This window comes from Chelon labrosus (genome assembly GCF_963514085.1).
Source record: "Chelon labrosus genome assembly, chromosome: 8".
NCBI classification, from domain to species: domain Eukaryota; kingdom Metazoa; phylum Chordata; class Actinopteri; order Mugiliformes; family Mugilidae; genus Chelon; species Chelon labrosus.
The window spans coordinates 899491-915806 of NC_140358.1; the positions used below are offsets into that span (position 1 = coordinate 899491).

Consider the following 16316-nt stretch of genomic DNA (forward strand, 5'->3'; position numbering starts at 1 on the left):
TGTGTACAGTTGCCATGGTTACATGTTGTTGGGAAGTGAGTGGAAAAGGCGCAGTTTGCTTGTTATACATGTGACTCTCCTGTGTATTAGTCTCTCTCTCTCTCTCTCTCTCTCTCTCTCTCTCTCTCTCTCTCTCTCTCTCTCTCTCTCTCTCTCTCTCTCTCTCTCTCTCTCTCTCTCTCTCTCTCTCTCTCTCTCTCTCTCTCAAATTCAATTCAAATTCAAATTCAAAATGGGCTTTATTGGCATGAAAGTTTCTTAAAAAAACAATATTGCCAAAGCAGAGCATTAAAGTACAATACAATAAATCAAAGATATATACATTATGAACATTCTATTAGTTATATACAGTGTGTGTGTGTGTGTGTGTGTGTGTGTGTGTGTGTGCCTCGATCACTCACTGTCCCTCAGGGTGTGGCATGTTAACACATACTGGGCAGCAAGGTGTGCCCGCTCTCCTTCTCCGAGGAGTATTTTTAATTTGGAGAGGTCGTCCAGCTCTTTGAAACCTGGAACCAAAGAGCTGAACTTGTTCCAATAAATTTTTCTAGTGTCATTTAATTTTGTACATTGTAGGAGAAAGTGCATCTCCGTCTCAACCTCACCTGTCGAACAGTGACCACATTTTCTGTTTTCTTTTGGTTGCCATGATTTTTTGTGTCTTCCTGTTTGGATTGCCAGTTTGTGGTCACTGAGCCTGTACTTGGTTAGGATCTGTCTCTGCTTTCTATCTCTGACAGTAGAGAGATATTCTGCTAATTCATAATCTCTTTTAAGGGCAAGATAACATTCCAATCTACTTTGGCTTTTAGTTGTTTCTTCCCAATGGTCCAGATAGCTTTCTTTACATTGTGCTATAATTTGCTTTACCCTGATTACTTTTTGTAGAGCAGTGTTGTTGTGAGGCTGGTCAGACTGTGTCTGAGAGGGGGCAGTTAGCCTCAGTACCAACTGACATAGGGGACTCTTCTCTGGGCTCAGCTCTTGGGTTTGGAGGGCTTTGGAGTGGAGGGTGTCTCTGGGGCTGGATTTCAGGTGGTTAAAGAAGTTGAGCGTTCTCTTCTGAATGTTGATTATCAGTGGGTATCTGCCTAATTCTGCTCTACATGCATTTGTTGGTGTGTTTCTGTGTACGTGTAAAATGTATCTGCAGAATTCTGCATGTAGAGATTCTGTTGGATGTTTGTCCCAACGGATAAAGCTCTGATGACTGAGTGGACCCCATACTTCACTACCGTACAGCGCAATGGGCTGGATGACACTATCAAATATTTTAAGCCAGATTTTTATTGGAATATGGACATTATAAAATTTTCTCTTAATTGCATATAGAGCTCTTCGAGCTTTTTCTTTTAGTGCATTCACTGCCATGTTGAAACTCCCTGATGCTGTTATGGTTATACCAAGGTAGGTATAACTCATGCTGTGTTCAATGACATGATTATTGATGGTAAATTGGTGTTTGTTCTCATGACACCTGGGGCGTTTTTGAAAAATCATGACATTTGTTTTCTTCATGTTTACTGCCAGGGCCCAGTTCTGACAGTACTTTTCTACTACGTCCAGCTGTAGCTGTAGTCCTTGTTCAGTAGGAGACAGTAGAACAAGGTCATCAGCATAGAACAGAGACTTCACCTCTCTATCTAGGAGGGAGAGGCCCGGAGCAGCACATTTATCCAACTCAACAGCCAGTTCATTTATATACAGATTAAATAACGTCGGACTTAGGTTGCAACCCTGCCGAACACCTCTTCTCTGGGGGAAGAAATCAGTTAATTTGTCTCCAATTTTAACAGCACACATGTTTTCCGAATACATTGATTTAACCAGATCATACATTTTGCCACCTATGCCACATTTTAAAAGTCTGTAATAGAGCCCTTCATGCCAAATAGAGTCGAAAGCTTTCTTGAAATCAATAAAGCAGGCGAATATTTTTCCATTCTTAGTTTGTTGTACATGTTTGTTGATTAAAGTGTGAAGGGTATATACATGGTCGGTGGTGCGGTGTTTTGGGAGGAAGCCAATCTGACTTTTACTTAAGACTGACTGTTCCTCAAGGAAATCTAGTATTCTTGTATTAAGAATACTACAGAACAGTTTACTCAGACAGCTGCTGACACAGATGCCACGGTAGTTATTAGGGTCTGATTTGTCCCCACTCTTATGAATGGGGGAAATGAGCCCTTTGCACCAGATGTTGGGGAAACATCCTGCCTGTAGTATAAGGTTGAACAAATGTAACACTGCACCCTGCATTTCTGGGGTGCTGCTTTTGAGCATTTCGTTTCTAATGCTGTCTGGACCACAAGCTTTCCTTGGCTTCAGACATTTTGTCTGTCTGGTTATTTCTTCCCAAGTCATTTCGAAATCAAGGGGGTTTTGGTTGTCTTTAATTGTTTCTTCTAATTTTTGGAGTTTTTCTTTCATAATACACTGATCTGAATTGATTTGATTGATTGGTATGTCTTTGTATAAATTTTCAAAATGCGATCTCCAGATGTCACCGTTTTGGATGGGTAATGTCTGCTGTTGCTTTGTGTTGAACTTGTTCCACATATCCCAGAATTGATTTTGGTTAATGGCATTCTCAATATCTTCAAGTTTCAATTGGGTATAATTTTGTTTTTTGATCCTAATTGTGTGTTTATATGTGTTTAAAATGTCATTGTATCGAATGCGCAGGGCTGGGTTGTTCGGTTGGCGATGTTTCTCATTTGCTATTTTTCTCAGCTCTTTTCTGATTTCTTTGCATTCCTGATCAAACCATTTGTCGGTATTTTGCCTTTTAACAGGTCTCCGTCTTTGCTTTATGAGGTCAGCCCTAATAGCTGCCTTATGAAATATCATATTGATATCATCAGTGGCCTTGTTTACCCCATCTCTGGTAGGGACATATTGATTTTGAGTATATGTTGATATGTAGTTCATCAGATCAGGGGAGTTTAGAGCCTTGGTGAATTTGTCTCCACTGTCTGGGGCCCATCTGTAAGAAGGATTTAATTTATACAGCTTACTGGGCTTCCTTTTTGTGTCACTAATTTGACCTGACAATTTAAAGAACACATTAATTTGGTTGTGGTCTGAAAGGGGGGATTGCTGTCTGACAGTGAATGCACTGATAGTTGAGGGGTCCATGTCAGTGATTGCGTAGTCTACAACACTAGACCCAAGAGCTGAGGAGTATGTGAACCTCCCCAAAGAGTCCCCTCTGAACCTACCGTTAACTATGTACAGGCCTAAGGCCCGACAGAGATGCACTATCTCCCTGCCACTTTGATTCAATATTGAGTCAAGGTTATTCCGACGGGTGATGTTTGGTGTGGTAAACAGGGGGGCCTGACCAAATACATGGTTGTTGCCCTGTGTGTCAATGATATCAGGTTCAATTCCTGTACGTCCATTCAGATCTCCAGTGAGAAGTACATTTCCCTGGGCCTGGAAATAGGAGATTTCTGAATTTAGGGTGTCAAAAATGTCCTCTTCAAAATAAGGAGAATCCACTGGGGGTATGTAAATTGCACAGAGGTATAGATCCCTATCGGTTATGCCTAGGGTTTGATCTAACCTCAACCAAATGTGCGATTTACCCTGTTTTACTGGTGAGATCTGATTGCAAAGATCTCCTTTATACCACACCAAAATCCCCCCCGATGTTCTGCCCTTGCGTATGTTTTTTAGTTTTATGGAGGGCACCATGACTTCATTATATCCTGGGGGACAGTGAGTGAGCAAATCATCTTGACACCATGTTTCCGTCAATACGATGATATCAACGTCTTTGATAGATTTCAGGAACTCAGGTTCTCCACTCTTCAGCTCAAAGGTCGAGGAGTGGAGACCCTGAATATTCCAACAGCTTATATGGAATGAACGCATCAAAAAAGAAAACAATCAAAATGAACCTGCACAGTGAGACAAAAACAAAACAAAACAAAACAAAAAAACCTATCTATATATGTATAATAATAATTTGATATTAATTCCATGGAGATGTACTATTTTCAATAATATTACCATTGTTCTGACTACTACTATTGCTATTACTATTACTAACTAACAAATATATGTCCATGTTGTTTTGTGACTCGTATGGGAATATATCTTAGCTGGACAGAAGCCGGCTGCACAGGGTGTGCAGCATCTCCCTGATGTCTCTCAGCTCACAGGTAGCAGGGGGAGGGGCTGTGACAGCAGGCCGGGCTACAACTGCACCATAGCTCTGCTGCTGTGGGTGGGGAGGGGGACGTGCTGCTCCATGGCTCTGCTGCCGATGCTGTATAAGGGGTTGTTGGGCAGGGACTGAGGAGGGGGAAAGTGGCCTCAGCTGGTTCTGTTTCCCAGTGGTGAGGCGGTGGGCGTGTGGGTAGTGTGGGGTCTGGGCAGAACTGGTGTGTCTCCTCACCGCAGTGGGGATGATCCGGGGCTGGAGATAGGGGGGAGGAGGTCTTTGATGGTCTCTGAAGCTTCTGGTAGAAGAGAGGGTGGAAGGGCTGCGTCCTAGAGCCGTGTCTTTGAGGGTCTTTGCAAAGATATTCACCTTCTCTCTGTGTAGATGGAGTCCATCGTAGAGGTCCCAGGTGCCAATGGTTGGATGGAGGGCCAGGTGGACGTTGGGTAAGGTGGCACAACCTCTTCTGATCTCCATATTGATGTCATGGATGACGTGAGGAGGAGTGTCTGTCCTAGGCAGCAGGGTGGAGATCACGATGCGGGTGTCAGGGAATTCCTTGGTGGCCTGTTCCGCCATCTTCCTTACTGCCTCAGCAGTGTTCCTTCGGAGGTTGTGCAGGTCGTTTGTTCCTGTGTGGATCACCAGGCATTGAGGGCTCCCGAGGGTCTCCTTTCTCAACAGCTTCATTGCTTGGCCTGTGGTGCTGCAACGTTTAGACAGCACTTTCTTAGAAGGAAAAAGCTTGTTAGTGTCCAGGAATTTCCCGTTTGAGTCAGCCAGCAGGACCACTTGTGGGGCTTGTTCTTCAGGCTGAATGGAGGGCAGCTGGGATGGACAGGGTTGGCTGCTGGGAGCTGGCTGTGTGGGTGTTGGTAGGGTGCAGAGCAGAGATGGTGGGACAGAGACAAGGGAGGGGTTTGGAAGACTAGCAGGGAGAGTCTGTGTCTCTGTCTCTGTAGTTGTCTTTTTGGGGACTGATGAGAGTTGGTCTGTCAGGTGTCGGACTTGCCTGATGAAGTTCCTTTCTCTGTTCTCAGCATCCTCTTTCACTTTGGCTAACTGAGCCCGGAGCACACTGTTCTCCTGTTTTAGTGCCTCTACACTTCCTCTTAGCTCAGATGTCGAGGCCTGGTTTTCACTCTTAAGCTGCTGGAGCTCCTCTTGAAGCTGCTGCACAATGTTGTCTAGGGGGGCAGACAGCCTGGCCTGGGTCAGCTCTTTGAATTCAGCAAAGTCCAGCTCCAGCAGGGCCATACTCTCCTTCAGCTGGTTGGTGGAGCTGGCAGGTGTGGGAGGGGCAGAGATGGACATGGTGGTGGGGTTCTCTGTTGGGCTCTCATCATCTTCACTGTCACAGAGAACATTGCACCTCTTGGTCTCCACCTCAGCTTTGATCAGGGAGAATACTTCTTCAAAGGATTTCAAGTTTGCTTCGTCCCCCTGGACCATCACCTTTCCCTTTGTGTAGTAGGTGATGGTGAGCAGGGGGTCATCCTTGTTCATGTGTTTATCCTTACAAATCTTCAGTCGGCCTCCTGAGCCGATGCCCTCACTGGAGATGTAAGGATATTTCTTGCATAGACTTTCCTTCCAGGTGTATATGGAGTCTGTGAAGAATATGAGGTTGTTCTTCTTTCTCCCTTCTTTGTGTAGAGCACAGTCCGTGAACAAGACTTCTTTGTTCTCCTGAAGTGTCTTTTCCTTAAACTTCTCCCTGGCTGCTGCACTCTTACACAGAGCAGGGTATATAACCTCCCTGCTCTCTGTTCTCTGCTTGGCTGTTTCCATGGCGACCACTTTGTTTGTTTACTAGTGGGCTAACTCTTTACTGTTGCTAGCTTTTTTAGCCTTTAAAAACAGTTATTAATGTTATGGTTTTTGGTTTGTTCTTTTCTTCTCCTCCTTATCTTCATAGAACACCTCTTCTGTTATCTTATTTAGTCTGGTTCCTCCTTAGAAATGTTCTCCACTGTGGCAGGTGGTAGCCCACAGCAGTTGATACACAGTTGCCAGCTAGCTTTTGACAGTCAGCTGGTTGTTTTCATTTAAAAAATATATCCAAAAATGGTATTTTCTTTCTTCTGTTTTGCTGCTAAAGTGCTGCTAAAGTGTTTACCTTTTCTTTAGAGTCCTTTTTGAAGAAAATTTGATGGTCTTGTTTTGCAAAATGTCCAACTGTTCAGGTCCATACTTGAGATGAATTCAGGAGCACATTTTTCATGCAGCTTGTCTCTCTCTCTCTCTCTCAGTTTCAGTGCGATGTAAAGAACAGATGTAGATATTATTTCCTAACAGATGTGGCTAAATGCTAAAATCTAGTTTTAAGTCTCATGCTCAAAGACATCCAACAGCAGGGAAACAAATATCCCATCCAGCTGTGGGATTTAGAACCCGTGACTACCTAAGTCCCAGTTGTTTGGAGGAAGAAAAACTGAAAACATTCAAATTAATAAAATAAAATTTGTGTTTAGGAATACAACCAGTGGTGTGTGGTGGACTCTTCAGGTTTGGAGAGTATGACCCTGCTCCCAGGGAAAACCAAATGCTACAACTTTAGCTTTGTGGCAAAAACTGAAGACGTTGGCAAGAAAATAGAGGTAAGGACATTTTTGTGTGTTTGAGAGAGTAAAAGAAATTGATGTTGTGATGAACTGTGTGTTAATGTGTGTGTGTTCATGTAGATGACAGGTATTGAGATGATGCTGGGCAGTGACAGTGGTCGCTGTGTGTTTCTGAGCTGGAGGGGGGCAGGTGGAGATGCTGCCTCTGCCCATGAAGCCTTGCAGGCCAGCAGGTCATCGCGGCGATGGGGGCGTGGCCTTGGGGCATGTCAGGAGCTGGACTGGGACAGTCTGACTGTGCAGCACAGCACCATGTTAGTCCTGCTTTAGACACAACGCAGTATCACTGAAAAGTCATTATTAGCATGTCGGTTGTTATCGACACCGCAGTCCCATTCACAGATATGTTTACTCTGCTTGCTTTTTTGTGTTAGGATCATCTCCAGAGTCCCAAAGATTTCTGTTCACTTGAGCCACCAGCCCCCTGTACTCATCAACGAAATGTACTGCATAAGCCTCACTGTCCAATCACATGAGGACTCTGTGGCAAAGGATGTTAAACTGACCGCCGGCCTCAAACCAGGTACACTGAAAGTGTTAAAGAAATTATTAAAGCATCATTCCACTAATGTTTGTTTTTAGCTTTATTTACAAATTCAACAAGTAGTTTTTTATGCTTGGACAGAGACAACCCAGCTGTTTCTTCCTGTTTCCTTTCTTGACGCTAACGTAGACTAACCATGAGGCATGCACTCATCTCGTCATCTAAGTCTCTGAAAGATATGATTTTGTGTTTATCTTGATTGTTCTGTTCAGGCCAGGATGCCAATTTAGGCCAGACTACCCACGTTATACTTGATGGCTCTCAGGTTTGTGATGACAGTGCACCTGCTCTGCTGCCTGATGTGTCTCTGGGAGATCTGAAACCAGGCGAAAAGGTGCACACACATACACAGAGAAATATTTTTCAGTTTTTATATAACATTACAAACATTGCACATGTCTGAAACATAGTAATTATTTGCTGTGCATGTTCACCCATAGTTGGAAAGATGTGTCTATGTGAGGTGTGTATCAAATGGACCAAGGGTCTTCCTGTTCCATGTGGCCTACAGCATCGATACCACAGTAGAAGGACAACAGATTGTCTGCAAATGTCATAAGGTAGGGAACTTTATCTCACCTGCATGCACAGCTAAGAACTGGTGGTCTCTATTGCCAGTAGCCGTTTTTCTACAACATTCTGAGGTGGTCATGTGCTTAGCAAGATAACTAACACGAGAAGAGAAGTCTCTACCATGTCTATGGCACCTGCCTATACTGCCACCTTCAGATGACACTACACAGCTAGATTATTAGTACACACATTAACACACTTAATACGCTTTTTTTTAAAAGTTCACTACAAATTTTCTTGAGAATGGAAACATGACCAGTGTGTTTGTGTTTTCCACGTTGTGTCGTGTGTTTAAATGGATGGATAATCCTCACTTGTTTTTTTGTTTTTTTACTCTCCTGTTATCTTCCAGGATGAGACGGTAACTATAGAGACGGTGGTCCCGTTTGAGGTGTCAGTCAAGTTTGCATCCACCAAGGTGTGTACCTGATGTTATTAATTAATTAATTGTTGGAATAGACTCTTCTACCGGTGATTGTGTGTTACCATGTCTGTATGTAACAGTTGTAATCAGGCCTTTGTTGTTTTTAATAGTGTTAAAAACAGTGTGTAGGTTTCACCTTACAGAATGTTATTATTTCTGCTCCTCTGTGTCAGCAGTTTGAGCCACTGGACCAGGTAGAGCTGGACATTCCCTTCCTGTTAATGATGGACATCCTGTCTTCGTCTCCATGGCCTCTTCTGCTGACCTCCTCTTCTTTGCAGCTGCTTACTATGACCAGCAACACGCCACAGCTTCAGTCACAGTTACAGGAAGGTACCTGCTCAGTGTAACTATTCCTTTACAAAGATTCATAGTTCTAATTAAAAACAAAATTGTAACTCCTATGACTGTGACATACTGTGTGGTATATGTGTGTGTACAGTGGTCCTGCAGACAGGGGAGTGTGCCAGTGAGTGCTTCTGTCTCCGATGTCCACCATTAAACAACAGCAATAACACTGTGGCTACAGGGCAGTACCTGATATCATGGAGGAGGTATGTACTTTGAGAGGAGGCTGATATGTGTGTGTGTATGAACAGTCTTTTAAAAATTTAGCTGTGTTCTACAGAAAGTCCTCCAGTCCAGACAGTCCTCTCATCCAGACTACGGTCACTCTACCTCATGTCATCCTGGAGTCAGTCTCGCTCTACATCCACGCTGGTCAGTATACAATATTCAATTGAACACACCTCACATCCACATGCACATGTATAGTATGTATAAACTTTTTTGAAATGACAGCTTACGTAATACTTTGTGTTAATGTCCACAAAAGAGGTTATTTTGCATACACTATGCCCACGTTTAATCAGTAGAAGTCTCTTAATAAATTCACCTCTTGGACAGTCTGTGATATTGTATGTGATTTATTTCTGTATGCTTGGATTCTGGTGTAGATTTACCGTCGTTTGGACGAGTTAGAGAGTCTCTTCCAGTTCGTTACCACATAGAGAACAGAACAGCTCTGGTGCAGGAAGTGGAGATGGCAGTTGAACCATCGGACGCCTTCATGTTCTCTGGACTTAAACAGGTACGAGTACATTCTCTGTAGTAATCAGTATGTCACATGTAACGCAGTAACGAACCAGTGAATCATGACTGCATAGTTTTGGCTGTCATCAGTTCTAACAGCATGAGACAGTTTTTCACACAAATCTGTGTCAGTCCTGACACTCACATTTCTGTTACCAAGGTGACAAGATGGTCTATACTGTAGTGGATTATATACTGTTCGTCACTTAAAAAGCTTACTGAGGAGAGTGATGATCAGCTCATGGATACAAAAGTTGATAAGCTGTTGACCCTTTTCAGGCAGTACTGTAATTAACAACTTTCACACCAGCTCAAAAGAAGGGGCTTGGACAAAAAATATCTTCTATATTGCCATTGAATCCTGGCAATATATACAAGTATGCTTCATCTGTTATGTGACACATGATGTTTAGAAAAGAGTCTGGTTATTTTTGAGAAATTTTTCTGGACCTGTCATTCTTTTATGAAAGCCAGACAGTTCATGTCACTTACACTAAAGTTTTATCCGATGTTAATCATGCTGATCAAGGCAAATGTTAATGAGAGAGGAGAGACAGTTTTCATACTATCCCTGTTTAACTAGCTCAAACCTTAATTCACTCTGCAGGAAATTAAAAAAATAAAAAAATATGTACCTATGCGAAAAATACTGTACATTTGTGTGTTTCTGTGTGTAGGTACGTCTCCGTATCCTCCCTGGTTCAGAGCAGCAGATACTGTATAACTTTTACCCGCTGATGGCTGGTTACCAAACACTACCACAGCTCAACATCAGCCTGCCACGTTGCTCCACCACCAACACACATGCACTGAGACGCTTCCTTCCCCAACGCATCTTCGTAAAGGTAACACACCCAATTGAACTAGCAGTCATTGTTATAGGTGGATGGTTTGGTTAAATGGATAGGTAGAGAGATAAATGGGTAGATGGAGAGATATCTGATTCTGAAAATGCTCACCACTGTTCTAAAGCATAATGTTCTTCTTCCACAGCCTCAGGGTCGACAGCTGGATGATGGATCCATTGCTGCAGCTTGAGGAGAAAATAGAAGTTTACTGTAAATATGAGAACAAAGCAACAACGGTGGTTCTAGATGTATGATTCCACAGAGATATCATTATTAACACTATTTGTTTCTCATTGTTCTGTAAAAACACACCATAAAAATCATGTGTTGACCAAACATCAGGAGACATTTTGTTTCCAGTGTTCAGAGTGAATGTGATGATGTGACGTGAGTAAGCAGCTGATAAATGAACTGATGCATTTAATCGGTTACATTCATTTAACAATGGAAATCATGTGTAAATCTGCTGTGAGCTATATGGAAATTGTAATACATGAATAATACATAAATTGAATGTGATGAAGATTTGATTAAACTGAAATGATGGAAACTTGCGGTGTCCGGTTTGCAGAGGTGGCAAAAGTATTCACATTCTGTACTTAAGTAAAAGTATGGATACTTGTGTAAAAAAATAATCTGGTAAAAGTAAAAGTAGTGATTCAACTCCTTTACTCAAGTAAAAGTAAGAAAGTACAGGCTCTGAAATGTACTTAAGTAAAAAGTAAAAATTATTTTGCCATTAATGAAACAATTCATCCGTTGATAATTTTGCAAACTTAAAAAGTTGTAGCAGAATAATCTAGACTTAACTGACCGGATGTCCTGCATGAGCATCTGAATCATTTTTAATAATAAATTGAGGGTTACTGGGTTTTTGTTTTTAAACAGCTAGCTAGTGTTAGCTATAAACTATCAAAACGGTGTGTTCCCATAGCATTGCTAATGTTGTAAACTAGCTTCCAAAAAATCCTCAAAAAAAAAAAAAGGTAATGATAGCAACAGAAACCACACCATACATGAATTTGTTTTTTTTTTCACATTAGACCAGTAGTTCTCAAATAGTGGGGTCAGGTGGACTTTCAGTATTACTGTCTTTATTGATGCTTGAACGATAAACAAGCCTCCAGTCACTAGGTGGCAGCAGAGCTCAAACTAACCAACAGGCTGCCTGTTCAAAACAGTAGAAGAAGAACACAGGAAGCGTATCGCGACTTTCAAGAATCAAGAATCCTTTATTGTCATTATGTGAGGACATAACGAAATTTTGAGTGATTGACTTCACAGCTCTGGGGAAGAAGCTGTCTCTCAGTCTGTTGGTTGTAGTTTTGATGTTTCTGTACCTTTTCCGTGAAGGAAGAGGTACAAACAGTCCATGGCCTGGGTGGGTGGGGTCTGTTGGGATTCGTCTGGCCCTCTTCTGGACTCGGGCAGCATACACAGAGTCCAGATCTGGTAGGCGACAGCCCACAATCCCCTGTGCTGTCCTCACCACCTGGGTCCTTCCTGTTCTGTGCTGTGCAGCTGCCATACCACACTGTCACACTGAGGCACCGGATGCTTTCGATGGTTGCTCTGTAGAAGTTAATGAGCAGAGTGAAGAGAGTCCGCTCCCATTGACTGTATATACACTCCGCTTCAAGTAGTAAGATGCTCTCGTCATGTCCGGTTCGATCACGTCACGTCTTTTACGCTTGTCATCCGTGGAGGTTAAAAAAGTAGAAAGTACAGATATTTGTGTACAAATGTAGGCAGTAAAAGTAAAAAGTCAGAAAAAGAAATACTCAAGTAAAGTACAGATACTTGAAACATCTACTTAAGTACAGTAACAAAGTATTTGTACTTCGTTACTTCCCACCTCTGCCGGTTTGCATGTTATCAGCAGACACTTTAATAATGGACAAATGCTCGCTAAAAGATGACCGAATTTAAGAAGAGTTTCAGGTTAATATCTCACAACAACCACACTTAATAACTGCTTACTTTAACATGTACATAAGTGTCATTCTTGTGAATAACATACCTCAGGAACCCCTGGAGTAGATTCCATTATATCTGGCACAAACATCCACTTGGATTTAAGGACGAACTTATCAGGTCTGAAGTCATTGTGACTTCATAAAACACGTTTTGGCTATAACTCAAGAATCCATTAACTAATTCGGACAAATTTTCACAGAAATTTCTTGTACTGTTGAGTGCTCTCCTCATTTCCTATCCTTGGATGACAACCGGTACAAGGAGCCTCCTGTTGCTCTCGTAGTCCACTACAAGCATATCGTTTGCTGAAACGGAATTTTAGATGACAATTTAAGTATAATGTGATGGATGTCTCTGTCAGTCCTCTTTACTGGTCTATAAAAGAAATAATGATAAGTGACAACTGTATGTTTCTCAGAGGAAATGATCCGCTGGAAATATACATGTCTACATAATGATGATTTTAGTTGGAGAGTTGTAATGTTACAATCCAGTTGAGATATCCATCCATTTGTACACAGTAGTAGTGACTCTCCCTGTAGTGTCATTTGAATGTGATGATGATTCAAATGTAATGATAAATAAAAGTGACGCTTTGATAATGTACACGATGTGTAAGAATATTAATGGCTCAGCTTTAATCACAAAAGGCTGTAAAAGAAGACAAAGGAAAGAAAATGTTAATACCAAGGAAATTATGAAGCTCTTTAATGCCAAACTTAAATCAAATGAAAAGAAAAAAATACCATTAATAATTTAATGTGTTCGCAGTTCAGTTTCATCACCTAAGTAGCCTACCTTACTTGAGGATTTTTGTTATTGTACAGATTAAATTGTTAATAAATTACTTGGGGAAAGGAAAAATAGAAGCATAGTGACAATGATTAACAATTTCCTTATTTCCTGAATGAACAGTTAGCTGCGGGGACCTTTAAAATGTAAGATTTATGTTGATGTTGCTTGAGTAAAGCACCGTCTTCCCACCTCTGTACTGTCTCTGATTTTAGTAAAAGAAAAACCACAACAAAAAACAGTTTGATGTTGATCTGCTGCCTAATATTTATATTTATTTATTACTGTAACTATTTTAACAACAGCTATTTATTTGAAATGTAATGGAGAAGACTTCATCTCTCAGTAACAGCCTGAGGGTTGCACAGAAAGAAAATGCTTCACTAAAAAAGCTGTTGAGAAAAAGCTACGACCTGAACAAAGGTTGAAGCCATGTTGACGGTGTCTAACATGGCTTCATATACATGAAATAGACTTTACGGATAATTAATAATAACCTAACAAATAATTATATATGAATCACAAACTTGTTCATGTCACGTGGTAGAACTTATGTAAAGCCTTTGTTAAGTAATTGGAATCTTTGGTCACAGTTGCAGCTACCTCTCAGAGAGTCACATTTCAGCTTTAACATCACTTTGTTTGCGGCTCTTAGATGTTCAGATGTGTCTCGGATTTCGCCACAAACACTAACCTCAGAGATTAACTATTTATTTATTTTTTGTTTTTGTTTTGTAGGATTTCCAGAAAATACCCTCAGAGTTTCTCCCTTTGTTTTTCAGAATTTACAGAAAATAATATCAAAGTTTTTCCTTTTGTTTTGCAAGATTTATAGAAAATAATCCTAGTTTCACCTTTTCTGCTTGACGCCCGAATATATCCAGCTTCCCATGTGTAGTTCGGGTTAAATTTCCCAGAATGCAAAAAAATACATCATGATACCGTGATTTAGAAGGTTTGGATGAATGATTAGCAGTAAAATGCTGTATTTTAGGAAAACAGTATAGTTCTGTTAAAAGAACAGTAAATCACCAAACTTTCACAGTTTTTTGTTTGTATTAACAGTAGAGTGATGTATTCAAAAATAACAGGTTAATACTTTTGGAATTCTGCTGTAAATTAACAGAAATTTGTAACAGTGTATCTCAGCTAATGAGATAAGGGGGATTCCCGCTGTCATCTCATTGGTCACAGAGCAGGAGATGGCCTGGAAATAAGTTTACCATAAATTTCCATATAAAGCGCCCTGTTATTCATTCATTCCATTGAGACTTTACACACTATTTTAGATTCTCATGGTAATACGGCACAAAGTACATCCCATTTCAGCTCAATGGGGGACGCTTTTCTTTTGTTTCTAATCTAAATACGGGACGATTCCGTTTTTCAATAGACAGCGGTTGGCAACCTTATATGCACATAAATCCACATATGGAAAACTACTTTACTCACTTTTGTCCGTTTTGAACATCAGACACCTTAACAATCAGTCTAGTCAACTACTCGTACAGCCACTCGTAATGATGCAACGTCTTTGCTCATGATGTAAGCCCTGATATCTGCTGCCGACCGGAGGGAAAGTTGCATTAGTTAGCATGCGTTGTGTTGAAATGGCTTCTCAAATTATACTCTTTACACACGGCGAGGCGAGGACACACAGGATTTGCATCAACATCAATAAATGCGTATTTGTCTGTCCATTCATTGTTAAACTGCCTTTTCTAGAAGTCAACTTTTCTTTTTTTGAAAATAGAGAGATACATTTTGTCTTGTTAGCCAGCATTCGTGCATTCACTAGAGTGCAAAACGGCTAACAGCGACTTTGATTGGTCATGTGCGGTCCCTCAAAATACAGGTCCGACAGACGTGTGCATATCACCTCCTACTGCAAGAGAGAATGTACAATTAGCCATAGTCGTGCGCTGTATTAAAACACTACGTGTTTTGAATAGTCAGTCTCAAATTTCAAAGGAGTCGTGTAACACAGATGGTCTTCACCCGGTTCCTTTACGGAGCACACCAGGCATGTTTTAGCTCTGCATTTGTGTTAGATTGTGCCTTATCGCCATGTAATACACTGCAATTGCTGAAGGCTTTATCTGCAATTGGATGGTGGTAAGGCACTTTATGATTTATATAACTGGATCGGCACGTCATATTACAATCGGGACATTTGATCAGTTTTCCCTCCTTTTCTGTACAATCTGATGTAAAGCATTCAGCCCGAGCAGTGGTGCTTCCACAACTGAGCATAGTGACAATGTGACAATAATTGCAAACGTGCTGCGTACCCAGAAATGTTTTCAGGCTGGCAATACCGTAGTAGCGGTTTTGATGGAGGAATGAGATAGATGGTTTTAGTGTGCATTCCTTCACATGTTTGAACGTTAGAGAGCTCGACCTCGTTCTACTGATTCTTGGACAGACCCCATCACATTACAGTAAAACTCTGCGTAATCAGGCACAGGACTGGGAGAGGGAAAATTTAGTCCCGGCTCCCAGGTTGGCCTCTGCTTTTGCTCCTTGTGACACATCTCTACATCAACTGTTCAGAGGAGACTGCATCAATCAGGCCTTTATGGTCAAATAACTGCTAGAAAACCACTAAGGAAAAGCAACAAGCAGAAGAGATTTGTTTAGGCCAAGAAACTCAAGAAATGAACATTAGACCAGTGGAAAACTGTGCTTTGTTCTGATGAGTCCAAATCTGAGATCTTGCGGTGTTTGGTTCCGCCCACCGTGTCTTTGTGTGGCACAGAAAAGGTCTTTACATGCATGGTTCCAACTGTGAAGCATGGAGTAGGAAGTGTGATGGTGTGGGGGTGCTTTGGGATTTATCCAAAATTGAAGGCACACTGAACCAGCATGGATACCACAGCATCCTGCATCGACATGCTATCCCATCCGGTTTGCGTTTAGTTCAACCATAATTTATTTTTCAACAGGACAGTGACCCCAAACACACCTCCAGGCTGTGTAAGGGCTATTTGACCAAGAAGGAGAGTGATGTAGTGCTGCGCCAGATGACCTGGCCTCCACAGTCACCTGACCTAAACCCAATGGTAATGGGATGCAATGAACCGCAGAGTGAAGGCAAAAGGGCCAATAAGTGCTCAGCATCTCTCGGAACTCCTTCAAGACTGTTGGAAAACCATTTCAGGTGACTACCTCATGAACCTCTTTGAGAGAATGCCAAGAGTGTGCAAAGCAGTAAGCAAAGGGTAGCTATTTTGAAGAATTTGAAGAATTTTGAATATAAATCATATTTAGT

At 41.5% G+C, this 16316-nt stretch overlaps 1 protein-coding gene across 3 annotated transcripts in view; it reads left to right on the forward strand.

Moving 5' to 3' along the window:
- The window catches only part of trappc11 (trafficking protein particle complex subunit 11), a 28243-nt gene extending 14964 nt beyond the window's left edge, over window positions 1-13279 (forward strand). For 2 of the 3 annotated variants that reach the window (XM_084550542.1, XM_084550541.1), the window contains exons 19-30: window positions 6646-6771; window positions 6856-7049; window positions 7170-7318; window positions 7552-7673; window positions 7780-7899; window positions 8265-8330; window positions 8510-8669; window positions 8779-8890; window positions 8965-9056; window positions 9293-9426; window positions 10106-10273; window positions 10422-13279. In XM_084550542.1, the coding sequence (XP_084406668.1) occupies window positions 6646-6771; window positions 6856-7049; window positions 7170-7318; window positions 7552-7673; window positions 7780-7899; window positions 8265-8330; window positions 8510-8669; window positions 8779-8890; window positions 8965-9056; window positions 9293-9426; window positions 10106-10273; window positions 10422-10466 (1488 nt within the window). In that variant the 3' untranslated portion in view covers window positions 10467-13279. The remainder of the gene's footprint in view (window positions 1-6645; window positions 6772-6855; window positions 7050-7169; window positions 7319-7551; window positions 7674-7779; window positions 7900-8264; window positions 8331-8509; window positions 8670-8778; window positions 8891-8964; window positions 9057-9292; window positions 9427-10105; window positions 10274-10421) is intronic. The other variant, XM_084550543.1, reaches the window with a different exon arrangement.
- Window positions 13280-16316: the final 3037 nt, after the last annotated feature.